Below are 20,786 nucleotides of genomic sequence, written 5' to 3' on the forward strand. Positions count from 1 at the left end.
TGGATAAAATACAAATGCTTAAGCACCATACTTATTGAGGGTAGGTAGGGGTGATGGCAATCGAGAAATTGAGAGAAGAAGAAAAAAGTCAATGTGGCAACACTTTGGCGCGCTCCGCTCCGACTCGACTCGAATCCCCAAAGTCTGACAGGAGCCGCGTGTAAAGCGGCAAGCCGTGGCAAGCCGTGGCGCTCGCTCGCTTCTTGCCCGGGGAAGGAAGCGGCTCAGACTTCGCTGGGCGATCCGGCGGAGCGGTAGGCGGCGTTGGGGCGGAAGCAGCCGCACAGGAGCAGGTAGATGGAGCGCTGGATCTCGGCGTTCCTGTAGGCGTAGATGATGGGGTTGATCATGGAGTTGTAGGTGGCGGGCAGCAGCGTGGCGTAGGTGTACACCGGCGGGTACTCGCGCTGGCCCACCAGGCAGTAGACGGCGAAGGGCAGCCAGCTGGCGCCGAAGGTCCCCAGGACGATGGCCAGGGTGGACACGCCCTTCTTGGTGGCCACGTAGTGCGAGGCGGCAAAGAAGTGGCGCTGCAGGGCGATCTGGTGGGCGTGGCGCCACACGATCTTGCAAATTTGGAAGTAGAGCGTCAGCATGAGCGCAAAGATGACGAAGAAGGCGGCGGCCAGCAGCGTCAGGTTGCCGCGCGTCAGCGGCCGCACCACGCTGCACGCCGCCGGCCGCCCCAGGCAGTTCCAGCCCAACACGGGCAGCAGGCCCAGGAGCAGCGAGGCGCCCCAGGTGGCCAGCAGCATGGCGTGAGTCCGCCGCAGCGTCTTCTCCGAGAAGTAGGCCAGGGCGTCGTAGAGCGACAAGTAGCGGTCCACCGTGATGGCCAGCAGGCTGATGATGGACGCCGCGAAGGAGGCCACCAGGAAGCCCACCGTGGCCAGACTCAGCGCCTGCGAGGGGACGGCGTAGCGAAGGACGAAGTTGACCACCAGCCCTAGGCCGGCCAGCAGGTCGGCCGTGGCCAGGCTGCCCACCAGAGCGAACATAGGAGTCCGGAGCGCAGGCGTGTACATGATGATGGCCACCACGATGGCGTTCTCGCAGGCGATGGCCGTGCCCGAGGCGCACAGCATGACGTCCCACGGGTTGACGGCGGAGCCCGCCGCCGCCGCCGGGGCATCCCACCACGTCATCGGGGTGTCGTTGCGGGCCGGGGGCCGGGCCCACGAGCCGTTGGCCAACGAGTCGTTCATCACCGCCGCCGCCGCCAACGAGTCGTTCGTCGCCGGACCGCTTCTCTCCGCTCTCCTGCGAGAAAAACACCAGCAAAGGATGAGGACGGATCCCGCCCGGCACGAGTTGCTTTTGCTCGCTCCAGTCTCAGCGTTCATTCTCTCAGCATGCGCGCAATTGCGGCAGCAGCCGGCGGGCGGCAAAGAGTTTGGATGGATCCGCCCGCGGTGGCGTTAGTTGGACTCGCGCAAACGGCCGGCCGGCCGGCGCCTTCGCCCTCGGAGAATCAGCAGCAGGAACTGTCCGCGGTGCTGAAGGCACGACAACTTCACCACGTGAAAATTCCCCCCCGAGCTCCTTTCGATGATGGATTTGTTAACTTTTGCACTTTCCAAACAAAGCCCAAATTGTTCTTTACCTTTCTCGATGAGCAGAGGCTGGCGCCGATCCTCACTTCCACGCAGACACCGTAGGCGGACGTCGACGGTGGCCGATGCGGCGGCCGCGTGTGGGACGCTCGCACACCCGAGGCAGACGCGGTGTGAAGAAGCATTGGCGACGGACGGACGGACGGACGGGCCAGCGAGCCAGCGAGCCAACGAGTGAGCGAGCGACGAGCGGACGCGCTCAAGGAACGGCTATAAGTGGCAGTGACGTCACGCGGGAATAGGGGGGGGGGGGGGTCTGGATGTAGAATGGAGCGGGGGCTGGCTGGCGGGCTGGCGGGCGGGCGGGGTTGTTTCCACGCTCCGAGGGCATTTGACGATCCGCTCACCGGACACTTCAATGGCTACGCCAGAAGCAGCATTTGTAAAGTATGAAACAATGAATTCATTCTGGGGGGGGCGAGAAGCTACAAAAAGACTTTCACAACTACTGTAACTAAGTCATATATAAATATATATATATATATATATATATATCGTATTGCAGATGTCTTTTTTTTTCTACACACACTAGCTATATGTTCAAAGGAGGGTGCTCGAACTCAACATAAGCACTTTTTGGTTCCTAGGCAACAGCTGTTTGGCCACCTGCTCCAGCCTGAGTAAGAGGAGGGAGGGAGGGAGGGAGGCTGGCTAGGGGAGTGGGCCACGTGGGCTTTGAGGGAGCAGCTCACATGAAGCGCCGAGTGACTCATTAAGAAGCCGCAAGCCAAATAGATCATTACGTCTCAAGGCTAAGGAAAATATACAAAGACGGTGAGGCACGTGCCGTCAGGAAACCCGCTGAGGACTTCAACATCTCGCAACATGTTCGCAGCTGACCGACAAATCACGCCTGCTCAGTCTGCACATTGACAATGAGCCTTCTGGAATGCTTCTCGGATGTCCAGCGCGTGCCGTGCCGTGCCGCCAGTTATACTTTCAGTTCTCGTGTGAGCGAATGCGGCAAACCCGTGCGGCAAATGGCTGGCGTTCAAAGTGCTGCTGATTGCCCCAGGTCCAAAAGGGGATGCCTTTTGCGTGGCCCAATTTGACAAAGGCCTTTCGTCTGACCTTTCGCTTCAGAGCCAAAGTGAAACGGAAGGACGGCGGAAGGACGTCCCTCCCCGCCCATCCCTCCCTCCCTCCCTCCCTCCCTCTGACAAATCCAGTTGTTTTTGTCACCACCCTAAGCAAAACCCACCCAGTATCGGTGGAGGTGTAGCGCGGCACCGCCCGGAAAGACCCGCGTCGGCCAACCCTCCCCGAACAATCATCGGTCCGCCACAGCTTTCTGCAAACTACTATTAATCACAAGAAGGGGTGAAAAACCTCCCGTGCCACTTTTGGGGCTCTCCATTTGGTTGCTTCCATTTATTCAACACACAAAAAAAGGCAGCTCTGAAAATGAGACGGGCCTTTTCAAAGAACGACCAGAACAACGTGGGCCGCCGTCACCGTCACATGTATCTGTTCTTGACATACTCCCTGTACATCAGCACGTCTTCGCGGCAAAGAGGCCCCACTTGGCCGCGGGCCGCCATCACGTGGCTCTCGAAGACGCGGCGGCTGTCGGCGTCCACCTGCGGCGGCGAGGCCGCGTACACGCTGTCTTGCGGGAAGCGGGACAGCGGCTCTCTGCGGGAGGCGCACACACACAGATGGACGGCGGTCAAGAATATTTGTAACACCTTTACTGACGATCGCAAACGTCAATTCCTCCGAAGCGTTCCGAGCTTACGATTTCCTCAGAGCGAGCTGAAGCTCGACGGCGCAATCGATGGCAAAATCCATCAAACGAGCTACCCCCCCCCCACCGGCCTGGCCCATGACGCGTCCGCCTGCTTTACGGACGGACGGACAGAGTGAGGGAGGAGGGGGGGGGCTCCACGAGTGTCAACATGTTTTGCTCTGTTGCGTAACACACACACATACACACGCAAAGGGGAGAGACGGGTTGGAAGACGGAAGGAAGGAAGGAAGGAAGGAAGGAAGGAAGGAAGGAAGGAAGGAAGGAAGGAAGGAAAACACGTGGCGGCGGCCCAAGTCTCCTTTCATTCATCCTCTTTGGGTCCTGGCAAGGAACGCCAGTGGCAATCCGTGGCTCCATAGCAATGGGTCTCATTCACAATCAAAATGTTCATTTCGCCAGCACGCTCCAAGCAATCATTTGTTTCCCCGACGCGCCTTGCGGGCAAAATGGCCACCACAGAGCTCGCACATTTCCAAGCCACGTGTGGGAGGTTTTTTTCTTTTTTTATGTTTGAGCCAAGAGAAAAATACGAGCGCTTTTGAGTCAGCGGGCGAAAGGCGAGCTCAGACAGCGGGGAGCAAAGTGGCCGACCCGAGGGCCGAGGGGCCCGGGATAAAACGTCTCGCGGTCGGGGACGCCACTTAGCGACCTCGCTTTTCTTGTTGAAGGAAGGAGAGAGAGAGAGGTCAGTCAGGCATTACTCACAAGCGGGTGACGTTGGGCAGGTGGAGGTGCTCGCTCTTGGCCGCTCGCCGCTGCTGGCTCTCGCCCAGCCGCGCAAAGCTGGCAAAACACACACGAGCGGAGAAAATGCTTCAGGACTTTGATTATGAATGTATTGATTAGCTGACTCCCTAATGAAGGCGCGTTCCTTGTCATTATTCTCCAGCGGCGCATTTGTCGCAGGCAAAAAGCGAAAATCAAGTCGAGCGGTGCGGTGCGGAGCGGTGCGAGTTCAAGCGCATTTTCGGACGCTCCCGAAATGGCGACTTTGGTGACGTGGTGGCTTTGAAGGAAAGGTTTTGCCGCAAAGGGGGCAGGCCAAAAAGGACAAAACGTGGCCAGTCGACGGGCCGGCCGCTACGGTCCGCAAAGCAAGCGGCGACAAGTTGCGAGTGGGAGTTACCGCTCGTAGATGAGCAGGTCTTGCTCGGCGGGGAACTTGGCCAGATTGAGGCCGTAGGGCTCCTTGAAGGCCGGCTGCGGCTGCTGCTGCGGCTGCTGCTGCTGGCTCTCCTGGAAAAGGGGCGACAAGCGTCACCGAGGGCACATTGGCTTCAAACGCATCTGGAAATAAACGGCCTTTGGCTTGGTAAATGCCTGCAGAGCCAGAGGTCCGCTTACGCAACCGCGCAGATCGTCAGCGGCAAACGCTTTACGCAACGCTTTCAATTTCTACTAGATTGGGATTGATCGGCGCCGCCGGGGGAGGAGAGCAGGTCGGCGCTGCGGATCCGCAAGGGACGGAATAGCAAACCTATCGTTACAAGGCAAACACGGTGATGATCCCACGTTTCAATATTGCCACAGCGTGATGTACTTCACGTGGGCAGCGGGGGCGGGCCTTGGCAACACGAGGGCAATGTGAGCGCCAGCCGAGGTGGGAAGGAAGCCTGGCCTGGCCTGGACTGGACTGGACTGGCCTGGGCCCAGCCAGGGCTTGGTGGGGGGGGCGTAGCACACACGTGAGCGAGAGAGAGCACAAAACCAAATATTCATGAAAAAGCAGCACAAGTGTGTGTCTGTGTGTGTGTGTGTGTGGGGGGGGGGGGGGGGCATAAACAGAGTCATTTAAAAGTATAAAGATAATTCCTCGGTTGATTGAAAAAAAACGTAAACGGGCTCCTCGGACCTCTGACTTGCAAATGTCAAGAATTAAGAAAAGTCAGGCCACGCCGGACCTCGTGGGCACGAACGCCCTCTCCGGAATCGGCCGACCAAAGCTTGACCGGGGTGGAGCGCTGCGAGACGGAGGCGTCGTCGTCACGCTCCTCCTCAGAGTCGTCCTCCGAGGAGCTGGAAATGGCCTCCTCGCTGGGCGGAGGCGGCGCGCTGGCCGCAGTCTTCCTCTGCACCAGCGTCTCCTCCTTGGTGCTCTTGTTGCTACATTGAAGGGGGGAGGGAAAAAAACGGGTTCATCCGTTAACAGAGTCGCACGGCGGCGCTCGGTCAAAGTCGACGGCCGGTCGCGAGACGCAAAACTCATTTGCTGCCGTAGTCATATTTCAAGCCGCCTTTCAAAAGAGATTAGGACGGCACGGCCATCCATCACGCCAAACGCACGTTCTTTTGGGGTGAGCTTCATTTGCACAAAAGTAGTGTCGGGGGGCATTTCTGGCCAACTAGGGACTCACCCCAGCACGGATTTGGCCGTCTCCTCCGGTTTGCGGACGGTGAAGGGGCTGGGATCCACCCCCACCGTTTTGGGCATGAACTCCCTGGAAGGAGAAAGTGGTTAGCCCGGCGCCGCTAGCAACGCGCCGCCGCCGCACCTGGCCGAGTTGGTCATGGCCTTGCAGAAGGTGTCGTCGAAGGAGGTGAGCTCGTAGGGTCTGAAGAACTCGGCGTAGATGTCGACGCTCTCGTCCGAACGGTTGACTCGCTTGACCGCCAGCTTCTTCATGGTTTGCTCGCACGGGACTGCCGAGCGTGACGCCACGTCAGGCCCCGCAAAACGCCCGCCAAATAATCCTGCTCGCCGCGCACGCTACCTTGGTCCAAGGCGATGGGGAGGTAGGAGAGGACTCCCTCTGACCACCACAAGGTGTAGCTGACAAACAAAGACACACGTGTGTAAATGCTCAAAGGCCACGCGGCGGTGGCAAATGGCCCACGGGGGGCAGGGCCTCCTTCTTTCTATTCTGCGTGAACAATGGGAGCGAGTGCGCCGCCTATGACGGCCGACCGAAAGGCCAGCCGGCCAGCCAGCCACCCAGCCAGCCACCCAGCCAGCCAGCCAGCCAGCGTGCTGCTTTCTGGGCCACATTTCACGGGAAACTGGGTCAAATTTACGCAAGCACAAAGACGGCAAACAGATAAAACAGACGAGCCATGCAGCGAGCGCTAGCGTGGCGGCGTACCTGCGGCGGTCCGCTGGGAGAGCCATGGTGCTTTTCTGGTGCAGGTAGAAGTCGGTGGGCAGGTCCCACAGGTGCGGCCTGTTCTCCGCCGGCTGGTACACTTGAAGGAACAAGTTGATGGCATCCTGTCTGTCGGCATCTGCAAAGCAAACGGCCGGCCGCCCGCGGTCACCTGCCGGCCCGGGCCGAAGAGCTCCGCCTGCCCGAGCCGGCCGCCACCTGAGAAAGCGTTGCTGTAGTAGCGCGACAGCGTCTGCATGATGTCTTTGGAGTGCTGCGTCCAGGGCGCGATCTTGCGGTAGGTCTTGACCCGGTGCACCAGCTGCGAGCCGCCGTACTGCAGCGAAAGCGTGTCGCCGTGGTCCTCGTACAGCTCCTCAAACAGCCTGACAAGCGCAGCGACCGGCAAAGGTCTCAGCGCTCCCGTCGAGCCCGTACGGCCGTCCGGGCCTCACCTGACGCAGTCCGTGTCAAACTGGAGCTTGGGCTTGTCGATCATTCCCAGCGCGTAGAGTTGATAGGCGAGCGCGCACTTGCCCACCATGAACTGGGCCGTGTTGGTTCGGTCCAGACAGTCCACGCAGTTGGTCCTGAGCACACCCGTCTGGGCAGAAGAGAAAAAAAAAAAAAAAAAAAAGCTAATCCAAACAAGAGCGCCAAGTGAAGAAGGCCACGACGGGCGAAGCGGACCAACCTGCGCTCGCCCAGCGGCCGAAATGCTTCCGCCCAAGTCGCCCCATCTGCGGAGAAAGCAGGCCAAGCTAGCTCATTACCACCAAGGTCATTTGCATTCAATATTCAGAGCGGTAGGTCATTCATGCAAAGACGCACTTGAAGACCAAATCTGCTTTCTCTACGCTCTGGGGATCAAACTGTGAAGCGTCTCTCTCTCTCACCTTTCATCGGGGTGGAGCGCGTGACAGTAGAAATCTGCTCGGTTGACAAAAAAGCCCGTTCGCTTGACCACGTTCTCGGCGATCATACTCAGACGGTCCAGGACGTTGCACAACTTGCTGCGGAACGGAGCAAAAGCAGGAAAGGTCACTCCAAAAGTGCTAACCCAAGTGGCAGCTAGTCTGGCTACCTCTTGGTGTAGCGGGCCATGTCCCAGGCGATGTACTCGATGGCGTGCTGCTGCGGCAGGAACTGGTTCAGGTTGATGACGGCGGGATGCAGCTCCTCGCTCAAAATCTTCTCGTGTTTCCTTTTCTCTCGTTTCTGCCGCGCAAGCCAAAGAGGGCTTAGGCGAGATGGCGCGCCAGCGAGCGTCACGCAAGATGGCACCCTCGCTCGGGAGAGGGCCAACTTGGAGCAAACGAGAAAATGACCTGCGTGTCACTACAACGCTGAAACTTTTCTGCAATTTGGCTCCACTCAATTTCCTGGCCTGCGCCTTTGCTTGTGGCGCGGGAAGCCCTCTCCTCGCAGGAGAGAGAGGGAGACGTGGTTAAGTGCTCATTGAATTAGCCTCCGAAGAAAAGCGCGTGCACACTTGCGCTTCCTCGGAAACGAGGCGGCGGCCGGCCGCATCACGCCGCCCTCGTCGTCACGCTTTTACGGCTAAAAGCCCATTAGGTTGTCGCTGCTATTAACGGACAGTTATTAAATAAAAAAATCACATGGCCGCGGCTTGTGCGGATGCGGGAGGCCTGCGATTGGTCGGTGGCGCGGGCTCACACTTCCCCGCCCAGAGGCAACGTGAGCCTGAAAGCCGCGTGCGTGCGTGCGTGCGTGCGTGCGCTACCCATTGTGCCGGCCAATGCAAATGAGAGAGAGAAAGCGAGCGGCACGAGCGGCACGTGAGGCCCGTGCGACAAAGAAAGGCAGCCAATTTTCTGGCGTTTGCTCAGTGTATTAGCGCCGCTTACCTTGACCAGGTTGAGGATGATGATGGGCGATCCAAAGCGCTGCAGCATCTGGTCAAAATGAAGAGCGGCCACGTGTGCGTACGGGTCCGCTCGGTCCACTGACACAAAGACGGGAAGAAAGAAAATGGAACCAGAAGCAGACCCGAGGGCTCTCAGACCCTTTCCGTCCTTACGTCGGATCGGGGGCTTGGGCATCATGGTGGAAATGTCCTGGGACCAGTAGAGCGGGACGGAGCCTCGCGTTTGCACGTAGGACGAGTAGCTTCCCACCCGGAAGGACATCACCGAGGCGTCGTGGACCATCTGCTCCGTCTCCACTTCGTTGGCCACGTCGCCCTGGCCGCCGGCGGATCAAATCAATGGAGCCACAGACAGACAGACAGACAGACAGGTGCGCTTTCTACCTGGCAGTTGGCGCCTCTTTTCAGGAAGCGGGTGCCGGCAAATTTGCTGGAGCGCCTGGCGATGAGGGTCACGTGCACCGGGCGGCCGTAAATGAGCAGCTCTGCCACGGGTCGGTGAAGGAAGGAGGCCACGTTTGGCTTACGCTGGGGGCGGGGCGCTCAACTAGGTCGGCGAGAAGGATACTGGACTGGCCGCAAAAGCCGTGGATGATGTACAAGAGCCAGTCGGGGTGCACCACGTCCTTGACACGCCGCAGCAGGTTCCCGTTCCACACGTACTTGGAGTAGGGCTCGGCGCGCACCCCGTAAACCACTGCGGCCGACCCAGGTTAACAAAACACGGGGCCGGGCCGGGCCGGGCGAGGCGAGGGCGCTGGCTGGCGCTTCCTACCCACCTTGAGCGGGCAAGCCCTCATCTTCAAAGATGTCAAAGCCGTCTCGTCGCTGGGGCGCGGCGGCGACGTTCTGCTCCCGGCCGGCCTGCTCCTGGCCGGCCCACTGCTCGTAAGGCCTCCGCAGCAGCGTCAGGTTGTGCTGCAGCGAGTGGCTCAGGTCGTAGCTCTGGCTGCGGCCCAACGGGAGGCAAAACAGCACAACAATCGCACTCGCGCGCTCTGCCATCAAACAATGACAACACAAATTGTACCTGAAGTAAAAGTTACTGGATAAGTCCATGTTTTGGAAGATCCGGACATATCTGGGGAGGAGAGGCGGAGAAAGAAACGTTTGAAACCTTTGGGCTTTGGCCAGGCCCAGCGGGCACCGGGCGGGCACCGGGCGGGCCGGCGCGTACCTGGCTTCGTCGGGGTGCGCCACCCGCACCGAGTCGTTGGGAATGTAGATCATGGTCGTGTCCTCAATTTTGTACACAGAGTGGCCCCCGATGTCGGCCATTTTTCGCCGTTTGGTGATCAACACTATGTAGTAGCCCTCCAGGAAGCGCACAAAGCCTGCCAAAGACAAAAATAAGAGCGGGCGGGCAAAAGTGGGCCACCCAGAACGTCACCGGCGACGGATTGGAGCAAATGCCAAAGAGTCACGTGTTGTCGACCCGCAACTTAAGGACAAGCTAGTAAAGGTTAGCACAACGTTACAATAGGGCCGAGCGAGCGAGCGACGCCAGAGCCCGGCCCGCCGGCCGTGGCTCCGTCACCCGAAATCGCTGGCACTTGCGGAACTCAACAAACACGTTGGCTTCTTTCGTGACCAGAGAGCGCCGGCCGGCCGGCTGGCATACGCACCCACCACGCCGACGGCCGTCACAGCCCTGGAGAGTCCCGACGGACCCTTTTGGGCCATCTTTGTGCGGTTTCCCAAGTCCAGACGACCCAGCAACTCGCGCACCTCCTGCTGGCTGTACACGTGCTGCCATGCCATGCCATGCCATGACAAAAGGGCGCATTGGCAAGCGGTGGTCACAAACAATGAGCTGTCTGACATTAGCTCGCTAGCGGCGGCGACGCCGCCCCGCCGCCGGCTCACCTTGTCGTCAATGATGAGCAGGTCCTTGGGTTCGGTACGGTCGATCTTCAGCACTCTGTGTTTGGTCTGAGCCTGATTGCTCCCCACCAAAAAGTACCTCTGCAAGAGAAAGCGACCGATTGCCCGAGGTTCCGTTCTCCTTTGTTTCGCGATCGTAGCGATGGACTCACGGCTCGGGTCTCGTATAGAACCATCCTCTGGAGCCCACTTATGACAGCTGCGGACTGAGGCATGTTTGCTCAGTCAGCTTGACTGCAGCCAAGCCAAAAGAAGAACTGAATGGAAGAAGAAGAGTGGTGAAAAGATTGGCAATTCGGTGTATTGAGGAATGGATGTTGCGCAGGCTGAAGAGACACACCCTGGATGGATGGATGGATGGAGGTACACATTTGAAGTGTACTGCATTTGGATTGATTGATTGATTGAGATGTTTGTTTTCTACCCACCCTGTGGCCCAAGAGCCTGTCAGAAAGTTGATCGAATTCTGCTCACCGTTGAATGAATGAGTCAAGCGACGAGTGGCGTGGCGAGGCGAGGCTGGTCACACGCGGCGGGGGGGCGGGGCGCCAGTATACATCTGGCCGCAGGTAGCCCAGATAAACGCTTCAAACGTGTTTTGTAGGCATCAGAAAGCGCCGGTGGATTTCGCTAGCAAATTCAGCCACTCGTCGATGTCAGGTGACATGAAGGCGGAAGCAAGCCGTCAGTCAGTCAGTACGGCGCCCGGCGAAGACCAAAAAGTACACACGGGCTTACTTTCAATGACAAGTTGAACTTTTCGGCCTGATTGGATACATTTCAAATGGTCTCTTTAATCCAAGGTAGCACGTTTAAGATCTCTATGAAATCGCCGCAAAACAGGCTAGGGAAAGGCTTGTTGACAGTTGCTATGGTAACAGACGCCACCGTCTGGAGGAAGCTGTCAACATTTTCTTTCTTAATCGCCTGCCTGAGAAACGCTTTTCCAATCTGCCGTTACCAACAGGTCAGCTCCTCACCACCGACAAACCTGGTAAGAACTGCACATTGACGTCAAATCGAGATGCTCTGATGACTTTTTGCCTCATTTGCTTTATTGCAGTCATTGAAGGTGGACTCATGGATCTGGTGGACAATCTCATGGAAGACGACGCCGAGAGAGAGCGTCTGCTTTCCAAACCCACTTGCTTCCTTGTGGTGGGAAGGCCGGTAAATGGTCACTTTCACAGTCAACTTGACAAAGAAACCTTGTGGCTAAAGTGCCTTTGAAGATTCTGCTCGGAGGCTCAATAACAAGCTCACACGCTTCACATTTGTGACTTCCGCCGTTGGTTGCAGGGCGTCGGCAAATCCACCCTGGCCAAAAACATTGCAGACACCTGGGGCTGCGTTTTAATCGACGGTAAGCGTCTCTCTCGTCTCGCTCGCCCTGTCGGCCTTTTCCGTTCGCTCATTCCGTCCCACGGTCCCTGACGGCAGACACGGAGGTCCTGGACTCCCACATCAGAAGTCAAACAGAGGATGGCGTGAAGGTAACACCTTCTGCGCAGAGCTCCTCCAACCCCCCCGCACTAAAGCCAATCTTTTCACAGCTCCTGGATATTCTCAATGCGGGCAAAAGGGTCCCGGAAGACGTGGTCCTTGGCCTCATACTGGACATGTTGAGCTCCACCAAAGCGGAGCACTACGGTGAGGCTCGCTTAACCGCCGCCGTCCTCCCGCTCCGAGGCTGAACACGCGGGTGGTCACGCGCGGCAGGCTACGTCTTGAGCTGCCTGCCGTACATGTCGGAAGAGGGCGTCGGCGTGGAGGAGCAGATGGAAACCATCAGGAAGCTCAAGCTCAAGCCGGACTTCATCATCAACATCAAGGTGATGTCGCCCTTGCCGCCGCACGCAGCGCAAACAAAGCACGCCAAGGTGCGCTCCCCCTTTCAGTGTGACGACAATGACCTGGTCCAGAGGCTCTCCAGTCAGAAGCAGCACCCCATGACGGGCCTTCTCTACAATCAAGATCAATGGAAAGTGGACAATGAGTTCCACGTCACGGGATTCATAGAAGAGGAAGGGGCGGAGGAGGAGGACAAGGAAGACTCGGAGGTAGGTAGGTAGGTAGGTAGGTAGGTAGGTAGGTAGGTAGGTAGGTAGGTAGGTAGGTAGGTAGGTAGGTAGGTAGGTAGATAGATAGATAGATAGATAGATAGATAGATAGATAGATAGATAGATAGATAGATAGATAGATAGATAGATAGATAGATAGATAGATAGATAGATAGATAGATAGTGAAGCTGACACGGGCAGAAAAACAGAGACGCTTGATGTCTTGCAGGATGAGGATGAAGACGAAGAGGAGCAAAGCGCGCCCAGGTGCACCATCGACCAGCTGGTGTGGATCCCCGAACGCCAGGCCGGAAACACTTCTTTTCGAATCAACACGTACAAAGAGAACATCCTCAGGCCGCTGGAGGTACGGTACGGCACGGCACGGCACCGATCGTCAGCCAAACTGGCTTTGCTTGACGTGGTGGTCACTCAGGACTACATGATGGACCACAACCCCATTTACCTGTTGGAGGTGGACGGGAGCGACACCCCGGACGAGTTGCTCTTGGTAAGCGGCTCGGCACAAACAGCACGGCCCGTGCCCCCGGCCAGCCGCCGACGTGTCCCTGTGGCCTTTTAGTTTGTCCTGTCCCGTCTGGGATCCATGGCCATCCAGCGCGTGTCCGTTCCGGTTGTCCTCCATCAGGACGAAGAGCTGCCCGAAGACATCGAAACGGTCAGTGGCGGTTTTGTTCCGAGCGCGCCCGACCGGTGTGTGCCAACGCAGCCGGCTCCCCTCCCCTCTGCTTTGCTTTGCTTTGTAGGAGGACCTCCTGAGGTTCATGTCCTCCTCCAGGATGCTGGTGCCGGGCTTCCGCTGGAGGAGGAGCCGCTGGGGGCGAAGTTGTCCGGTGGCCCTGAAGGAAGGACGGCTCGTCCCCGGAAAACCCGAATTCTCCGTTGGGTGGGTGTGTGTGTGTGCGTGTGCTTTGAAGGCGGCGTGGTCTCGAGCGACCTTCTCCTCCCGTCCCGCAGCTTCCGGGACAAAATGTATATCCTTTCGTCGCAAGAAGCCTACGACAAGTTTGTGAGCAACCCCAGGCGCTACCTCCTCCCGCCCATGCCCAGCCCGCCCTGCAGGGTGTCCATCATCGGAACGGCGGCGTCGGGGAGGCCCGAGCTCTCCGTCCTGATGGGGGCCAGGCACAACGTGTCCGTGCTGGAGCTGGAGAAACTGGCCGAGCCGCTGCTGGCCGAGCTGGAGACGGAGTGGCTGGCTAAAGTCAAAGAGGACAGCGTGCTGGCCGCCATGGAGAAAATCAGGACCAAGCAGCAAAACGAGCAGAGCTCCGGCAAGTTCCCGTCGTGGCCGGCGTTTGTCGTGGCGACCTCAGCTTTGATCCTTTGCCTCCTCAGATGGAACCCCGGCCGTGGAAGGTGAGCGCCGTGCCGTGCCGTGCCGTGCCGCTCGCGAGATGAAAAGGAGGAGGCGGCGGCGGCAGGCGTAAACGCTCTTGCGCTCTCCTCAGTGACCGAGAGCCATCCCGAAGTGGTGGCCCTGGTGCAAACGGCTCTGGAAGAGGCCAAAAAACAGGACGCCGCCAAGGAAATCTACGCCCAGGCTCTGATGAAGGTGGTCAAGGAAGTAGGAACTTTTTCCTTTCCCAACAGCTGCAAAGGTTGAATGGGGCGGCGCCAGCCTTCAAAAAGCATCTTTTCTTCTTTTCCCAGAACGAGGCTTGCCACCAGGGCGTCGACGTGGGCAACGGCTGGGTGCTGGACAACTTTCCCAGGAACGCCTCGCAGTTGGAGGCTTTACAGCGCGCCGGGATCCATCCCGATTTCCTCTTCTGTCTCCTGCACACAGAGGGCACTTTGCCAGGTAAGCCTCCTCCTCGCCGGCCCCGTCCGTGCGTGCGTGCGTGCGTGCGTGCGTGCGTGCGTGGATGGCCTTTTCATGACTCCGTTGGCATCGCAGATCAGGGCGGCGCTCCGCAGACAGAGACGGGCGAAGGTAAGAGACGCTTTTGGCCCCCCCCCCACGAAAACGCCTCTCTCACCGCATTTGTCCGTCGGGCCTTCAGATAAGGCCGAGCCCAAAGCGGAGAAGGATCAGTTCACCAGACAATGGGAAGCCCTGCAGCTCTCGCTCAGCATAAGCCACTCGGTGCTGCAGACGGGCGGCAGGCGCCCCGAGGAACTTCTGGATGAGATTGCCCAGCTGATGGAGAGTGAGTTTGGGGTCCTCGCCAGTCCGTGGCCAGCAAAAGGCAAAAACCACATGCGGCCCTTTCACAGAGCCCTTCAAGTACTTGCCCAGAGAGTTCTCCGCCGTCGACTTGGACGAGGAGGCGGAAGATATCGAAGCCATCGCAAATCTGGAAGTGGACGACGACGACGACGACTCCGCCGAGGACACGGACGAGGAGGAGGAGGAAGAAGAAGAAGAGGAGGAGGGGGACGACGTCAGTGGAGGCCCCGCCCGCCCGCCCGCCCCTTCTAGACAGATGGCTCCAAAGGCTTTGACGATGCAGCCATGTCTTCATCTTTCCAAACCCTCGACTGAAAATGCTTTTCTCGCTCTCAAAGTCAGAATCGGCGTCCGACGCCACTTCCAAGAGGGCTTTTGGTGACACCTTCATCTTCTGCCCGGTGGTGCTGAAAAAGCAGAACGCGCTGGTGCCCAGCACCGACGAGATATCGGCCAAGTTTCGTGAAAAGGTCTACTACTTCTCTAACGTGGACGCCAGGGAGGTCTTCATGCTCTCTCCCGAGCAGTTTGTGGGCCGAAACCAGCTTCTCAAGGTACCGGCCGGTGGGGGGGGGGCACTATGAGCCAGATCCATTGCCAGCCACCCGCCTCTTTCAGCCTCCCGCCCTGCGCATCTTTGTGCTGGGATGCCGCGGCTCGGGCAAGACCACGCAAGGCGAGTGGCTGGCCCAGCAGCTGGGCCTCTTCCACATTCAGTTCAGGGAACATCTGCAAAGGCTTCTGGCGCCAAAGGTCAAGCAGCGGGTCAACCCCGCCGACGAGTCCACCGAGGAGCATCTCAAGGCCTTGAAGGCGGCCATCGAGGACGCTCAAGGAGAGGAGCCCCCCGAGGTGACCCGGACGGTGACAAACGGAGGTGCGCTTGGAACTTCCTCTTCTTCCTTTGCTCATTAGGAGGACGCGGGGCTGACCGATGAGGAAATGGGCATCAAGGCCTACTTGGCCGATGACGTTCCGTTGAGTTCGCAGGTCCTGGAGGAGATCGTCAACCCGTACTGGAAAGAGGAGCCTTACTTGTAATGGCAGGGTTAGGGTTAGGGTTACCTTCTGACAGCGTCCAACGTGCGAAACGCCCTTTCAGGTCCACGGGTTTCATCCTGGAGGATTTCCCTCACAACACCGAGGAGGTGCAGCACATGATGCAGCATCATCTTTATCCCGACGCCGTGGTCACCTTGATGGCAGGCGTGGAGGACATTCAGGCGCGCCTCTTGCCCAAATTCTGGAGCAGGTGGCGAGCTCACTGCCAGCAACGCGAAGCTTTGCTCGACCTCCTCCGCGAAATACACACCAAGGCTCGGGTAGGTCCTCCTCGGCCCTTGCCGCTGCACACTTGCGCCGCTGAGCGCCGTTTGCCTTTCACCACGCAGGAGGAGAACATTACCAAGCGGAGGGCGGAACTCATGGAGGAGAAAGCCGCCTCTTCCACGGCCAAAGTAAGCCACGCGCCAGCCGGCCGCGTCCAGCGCCGCCGCCCCATTTCTCCTCTCCAAACCAGTTTAGTTGCCGGGCGGAAGACGAGGACGACGAAGACTCTGCCAACATCGAGGACGAGATCGAGGCCATTTTGGAGGAGGAGTACCCGGTGGAAAAGTACGACGAGTTCAAGGACGACGACGAAGCCGAGGAGGCCACCGCCGAGAGGCTCAACACGGAAATTGAAGAGCGTTACGTGGCCGACTCAAACAACATGGCCATCGTGCTGGTAAACCTAGCCAGCACAAATCAAAGGCACTTTTTTGGAGCTCTCTGCAAGGTTTTTTTTTTTTCTCTCCTCCCTTTCCGCACAGGAGGTTCTGAGCGAACTGAAAATTCCCCGGATATCCATCAACGCCTCCCGCAAGACGCCCGTCGTCCGGCGCCAGCTGCTCCTGAAAGTGGAGCCGCTGCAGCTCAACCGCGAGTCGCTCTTCCAAAAATGCCAGCCCATCTCGTACAAGCTGGCACAGCTGCTCCTGCTCTACTCGTACAAGTTCCACAGCGCCTTTGGCTGCACGGACCCCGTCAAGGTAAAGTTGCGGCCGAGGCACAGGCCATCTTCCCGACAACGAGCCTCGTCATCCCCGCCTGCCCGCCCGCCCGCCCGCAGCGCTACGGCGAAAGGGAGCTGATCCAGCCCGTGCTGTGGCCTCTGGAAACGGCCTTTCCCGTGCTCTTCAACCAATACATCTACTTCTTCGGCTCCAAGAAGAACCAGCAAACGTTCACGCTCAATCCCTTGAAGTACCTCAGGCAGCCGAAGCCCTACCCGATGCTCCCTGTGAAAATGGCCGTCGTCGGACCTCCCAAATCGGGCAAAACCAGTGGCGAGTGCCTAAATGGCTCTTTTTTTGGGGTCTTCCCTTTGGCACAATTCCTTCAGTTTTTCCACAGGGGTCAGCTTTGGGGCTTTCCATTGTATTTGCACATTTGTCTACGCAGTGGCGAGCATGTTTGCGCAGAAATACGGTCTGGACCTGTTGTCCATGGGTGGCGTCATGCGCCGCATTCTCGAGGAGCAGGAGCACAGCGACCTGGCGGTGCAGATGAAGCTGCATCTCAACCAAGGCCTGGTGGTGCCCGATGAACTGGCCATCCAGTGCCTGAAGAAGGTGCTCATGAGCTTGGTCTGCAGTACGCAAGGGTGCGTCAGTCCATATTTGACTGCACTTCATATGAATGCACCTATGAGATGCTCCCAGCTCGTCACCAATATGTGTCACTCTTTGCAGAGGATAAAGAAGATTTGTGGTATTCCAGGTACGTGCTGGATGGCTTTCCCATGACCATGAAGCAAGCGGAAGTGATGCAGGCCAACAGCATCATCCCCATGATGGTGGTGGAGATGGAGCTGGATACGGTGGAGGTGCTCAAGCGAGGCCTGGCCAGCAAGATGGAGGAGAACAAGTCCGAAAGCCTCGTCGTCACCCTCGGACGATGAACCGCCAGCCGGCCGGCACTGAGCCGTTTGTTTGTTTGTTTTTGGCTTGGCGACAGGCCTCACCTGATGCACGACAGCGCCGAGATCCTCCACATTCGCAACACGTGCTACCGGCGGGAAGCCGAGCTGATGAGCCGCCACTTCCGCCAGCAGTACGACAACTGGATCCCGGCGGACGGACTCAAGAGCAAGTGGTACATCTGGGAGCGCCTGATTAAGGAGATCAGCGTCAGCATGGAGCAGGTCCACACCTACCTGAGGAGAACCAGAAGCGGTAAGTTCTCGGAGAGCAAAAGGAAGGAAGGAAGCCGCCCGGTTGGCCGGCCGCCCGCTGCTCCAACCGTGCGCGCCTTGCTGATGCAGGTCAAGCGGGCTGCATCAACAGGCAATGCGTCACGCCGCAAGAGTTTCAGCGTCGGATCGGAGAGTTCGCCCACTACTGCCCGGTGTGCCTGGCTCTGCGAGACCACCTGGTGGACTGCTCAGAAACGCCATCGCTCACGTACGCCGCCGAATACAACAGGCGATATTTCAAGATGTGCGACGCCGAGCATTTGGAGGTCGGTCGCTCGCTCGCTCGCTCGCTCGCTGGCCCGCCCGTCGAAAAGCCTTTTCCGTCCCGGCGCTCGCTCTGAAGCGCCATGGATTTTTCCGCCAGATCTTTCTGGCCAGTCCGGATGAATTTGTCAGCCCCCGCTGCCCACGCCCCCTTCCGCGAGCAGACCGGCTCCCGAGGAAGCTAACGGAGGCGGAGGTGAAGAACAGATTCCCTCAGCAAATTGAGATGAAAGGCTTCTGCCCAGTCACCTATCTGGACGGCAAACTCAGGTACACCCGATGAGAAGAAAAACAGCAACGATGGCTTCGACAACCCCTGGCTCCCTCCCTCCCTCCCTCCCTCCCTATCTCGCAAGGTACGAAGCCCTGGTCCACGGCAGCTTGGAATTTGCGCTGGAATACCGAGAGCGGCTCTACACTTGTGAGACCAAGGAGAAGCAGTACAAGTTTTTGAGGTAAGCCAAAGTCCGCTGGATGGCTGGATGGATGGATGGATGGATGGATGGATGGATGGATGGCTGGCCGGCTGGCTGACCGGCTGGCTGACCGGCTGGCTGGCTGACCGGCTGGCTGGTCGGCTGCGACGCTTCCTTCCTCAAGCGCTCCGGAACTCTACTGGGACCTCAAGCTGCCCAGTAAGGTTCCCCCTCTTTGCGAGCCCATCCCACTCACCTCCCTCCCCACGCTGGGCTACCTGGAGCAGGTCAGAAAGCAGCCCATATGTCAAGCTGTCACACTTCCCCAGAGGAGGGCCAAACGGCCATTTGCTGTGCTCCCCCCAAGGGTGTGGCGGTGGGGGTCATCAAGGCCATGACGGCGGTGGGGTGCCTGAAGCCCAAGTTTCCCTTCTTCAGTATGGAACGCTCGGCTCTCCACTACCTGGCCTTCTACATGAAAGGTAGGCCCTGCCCTGCCTCCCTCACGCCGGCTCGCGCCTACTAACGGCTAGCCAAGCTTTTGCCCCCCCCCCCCCCCCCTGCAGCATTCAACCACAGAAGCACGGAACACATTCGGCAGATGTACAAAAAGAAGTTGGCCTGCTTTGAGGAGAACTGCGAGCTCATTCCCTACCTGAGCTCGGTGATGAGAGGCAACTACAAGCTCCCCGGCGAACGGCCCGTGGACTTTGACTTGAAGCTGAAAAGGTTTCTGGCCTTGAGAGTGGCGGCCCAGAGCCAAGCGCCGTCTGCAAATCCAGCCTTGTGATCAATGTGCTTGTGAACACCATAATAAAGGAAATCTACATATGCACCTAGAGAGTAGTCACTCACATCTACTTTTGGCTGAAGTGGGGAAAAAAAAAAAAAAAAGCTTGCCTTTCATTCAAGCACCCAAAACACTATTGGAAGCAAAGGCACCAATGAGTGCAAACAAGAGGAGGAGCACCATGAAGGACTTGGCGCCAGCTTCACTGCAATGCTGTGGACGTGTCCAGGAAGCTGAGGACCCCCCCCCACACACACACACACACACACACACACCCACGTCACCCCGCAACATCCTCCACAACCACCATGAAGCCCAAAGCAACAATACCGCGGTGGCGGCACCGGGCCTCGTACCAGCAACACGTGGAGTGCGAGGAGGCCGAGCAGCGGCGCCGGGAGCTCCGCTTGGCTTTCTGGGCCCAGCGCTACCGGCCGCTCCACCAGCGAGAAGCGGAGGAGGAAGTGGAGGGAAAGAACAAGAAGGAACAGTACAAACATCTGAGAAAGGTGGGTCACTGCTTAGCTATTCCGCTTGCTTCCTTGACGACGGCTGGTTTTATTTGGTCATCCGAGGCCTCATTTTCCGACGTACACTGTCTATTTTTTGGGCTTTTTCACACAGTTGAAATTGGACAGCTTTCCGAGCCAAATTGCCTTTCATTTGACGCCCGCTTTGCCATTGATGTATTTCCTGTACGAAGGAGGTCAGCAGACAATGGCGTTTCCATTAGGAGTGGAAGCTGAGGAAACAAGCCCCGCTGGGCCGTTGTGGTTGTACGAGCGAGCTGGATTTGCAAACGTTTGTCTTGCAGAATGTGGGCAAAGCGCTGCGCTCCACCTGGAAGTGCTTCATGCTGGGCCTGTACAATTTGGCTTTGTGCTACTCCACGCCCGCCAATGTGGTTGCCACCTTTGTGCCAGACTTCAGCCCAGCAAGGAACACAACCTAAACATCTCTTCTCTGGATTCCGTCGACCGTGTCATCATCATCATCCATGCTCGTTTCTATGGCCTTTCTCCTTAAACGTTAGCATTAAACTAGCTGACTTCTAGAAGTAACAACGGTTTGCTTTGAATGATGTTTACATTTGGGCCCAACCAATAGTTGTTGTTTTTTTTTTATTAAAGCTGCCAAAATGGTTCGCTCTGGTTAAATTGAATAGCAACACCGCGCCCCCGCGGATGAAAGAAGTATTGCCTGGCTAGCTGTCAGCGCGTAAACATCAGAGACGCACGCGTGTGTAACTCGCGTGATGTTTTATCAAAAATAAATGCACACATTCGACTATCCATCGCAGAATTGAAGAAATCATTCAAATGAAAAATGCAAGCAACATTCATTTGACTTACATTTCCCTGAAGTCCGGTCGGTGCTCCGAATGTTTCCAAGTCCCATGCACTTTTACATTTCCACACGCAAGGCGACCTCCGGGCCGGGGCGGCCTCGCCGTTCCTCCTCATCCACTGCATCTCCTAGTCCGGCAGCCATTTGTTTGGGATTGACGGAAGTTGTCGCCGACAGTCAGTATTTCACTTCCTGAGCGCCGGCCAAAAGCGTGCCACCCCAAAGGCCATGTCGTCATGGGCATGCAGCGTGAAATTGAAGCAA

General features: G+C 57.9%; 4 protein-coding genes across 10 annotated transcripts; 2 read left to right on the forward strand and 2 right to left on the reverse strand.

Annotated features, from left to right (window-relative positions):
• Positions 1 to 89: 89 nt before the first annotated feature.
• Positions 90 to 2,917, reverse strand: gpr6 (G protein-coupled receptor 6). Its single transcript, XM_085937139.1, has 2 exons — positions 2,815 to 2,917; positions 90 to 1,260 (listed from the first exon to the last, which is right to left on the reverse strand). The coding sequence occupies exon 2, from the start codon at positions 1,203 to 1,205 to the stop codon at positions 225 to 227; it is 981 nt and encodes a 326-aa protein (XP_085793265.1). The 5' UTR covers positions 1,206 to 1,260; positions 2,815 to 2,917; the 3' UTR covers positions 90 to 224.
• A 19-nt stretch (positions 2,918 to 2,936) lies between these two features.
• fig4a (FIG4 phosphoinositide 5-phosphatase a) lies at positions 2,937 to 20,759 on the reverse strand. 6 transcript variants are annotated; one of them, XM_085937114.1, is made up of 25 exons: positions 20,528 to 20,758; positions 10,368 to 10,472; positions 10,198 to 10,296; positions 9,957 to 10,080; positions 9,509 to 9,665; positions 9,362 to 9,412; positions 9,111 to 9,280; positions 8,900 to 9,028; positions 8,716 to 8,816; positions 8,485 to 8,647; positions 8,312 to 8,409; positions 7,772 to 7,861; positions 7,528 to 7,661; positions 7,340 to 7,456; positions 7,138 to 7,183; positions 6,899 to 7,047; positions 6,663 to 6,829; positions 6,444 to 6,582; positions 6,075 to 6,133; positions 5,856 to 6,003; positions 5,718 to 5,801; positions 5,265 to 5,466; positions 4,490 to 4,599; positions 4,069 to 4,146; positions 2,937 to 3,248 (listed from the first exon to the last, which is right to left on the reverse strand). In XM_085937114.1, exons 2-25 carry the CDS (start codon positions 10,428 to 10,430, stop codon positions 3,071 to 3,073), a joined length of 2,856 nt encoding a protein of 951 aa, XP_085793240.1. In that variant the 5' UTR covers positions 10,431 to 10,472; positions 20,528 to 20,758; the 3' UTR covers positions 2,937 to 3,070. The 6 variants fall into 6 exon arrangements, with proteins under 6 accessions (XP_085793240.1, XP_085793239.1, XP_085793241.1 ...); XM_085937113.1 differs by lacking the exon at positions 20,528 to 20,758 and adding an exon at positions 10,690 to 11,551; XM_085937115.1 differs by lacking the exons at positions 7,772 to 7,861; positions 20,528 to 20,758 and adding an exon at positions 10,690 to 11,552 and having other exon boundaries at positions 7,528 to 7,748.
• Positions 10,916 to 19,237, forward strand: ak9 (adenylate kinase 9). Of its 2 annotated transcripts, XM_085937108.1 has the most exons (35): positions 10,916 to 11,209; positions 11,279 to 11,385; positions 11,515 to 11,578; positions 11,656 to 11,708; positions 11,754 to 11,865; positions 11,935 to 12,047; positions 12,114 to 12,275; positions 12,506 to 12,643; positions 12,713 to 12,787; positions 12,860 to 12,955; positions 13,044 to 13,183; positions 13,255 to 13,571; positions 13,636 to 13,656; positions 13,749 to 13,864; positions 13,951 to 14,101; positions 14,198 to 14,233; positions 14,304 to 14,450; positions 14,518 to 14,684; positions 14,809 to 15,024; positions 15,089 to 15,322; positions 15,386 to 15,507; positions 15,573 to 15,792; positions 15,862 to 15,927; positions 15,990 to 16,196; positions 16,282 to 16,500; positions 16,581 to 16,797; positions 16,913 to 17,114; positions 17,231 to 17,377; positions 17,468 to 17,685; positions 17,775 to 17,971; positions 18,070 to 18,239; positions 18,326 to 18,424; positions 18,570 to 18,672; positions 18,753 to 18,867; positions 18,952 to 19,237. In XM_085937108.1, exons 2-35 carry the CDS (start codon positions 11,296 to 11,298, stop codon positions 19,173 to 19,175), a joined length of 4,974 nt encoding a protein of 1,657 aa, XP_085793234.1. In that variant the 5' UTR covers positions 10,916 to 11,209; positions 11,279 to 11,295; the 3' UTR covers positions 19,176 to 19,237. The 2 variants fall into 2 exon arrangements, with proteins under 2 accessions (XP_085793234.1, XP_085793233.1); XM_085937107.1 differs by having other exon boundaries at positions 15,089 to 15,347; positions 15,461 to 15,507; positions 15,862 to 16,196.
• Positions 19,383 to 20,438, forward strand: LOC147042004 (uncharacterized). Its single transcript, XM_085937143.1, has 2 exons — positions 19,383 to 19,684; positions 19,990 to 20,438. Exons 1-2 carry the CDS (start codon positions 19,484 to 19,486, stop codon positions 20,125 to 20,127), a joined length of 339 nt encoding a protein of 112 aa, XP_085793269.1. The 5' UTR covers positions 19,383 to 19,483; the 3' UTR covers positions 20,128 to 20,438.
• Positions 20,760 to 20,786: the final 27 nt, after the last annotated feature.

Source organism: Syngnathus leptorhynchus, chromosome 18, assembly GCF_054491065.1.
Source record: "Syngnathus leptorhynchus isolate UIUO chromosome 18, UIUO_Slep, whole genome shotgun sequence".
In the NCBI taxonomy this organism is placed as follows: Eukaryota; Metazoa; Chordata; class Actinopteri; order Syngnathiformes; family Syngnathidae; genus Syngnathus; species Syngnathus leptorhynchus.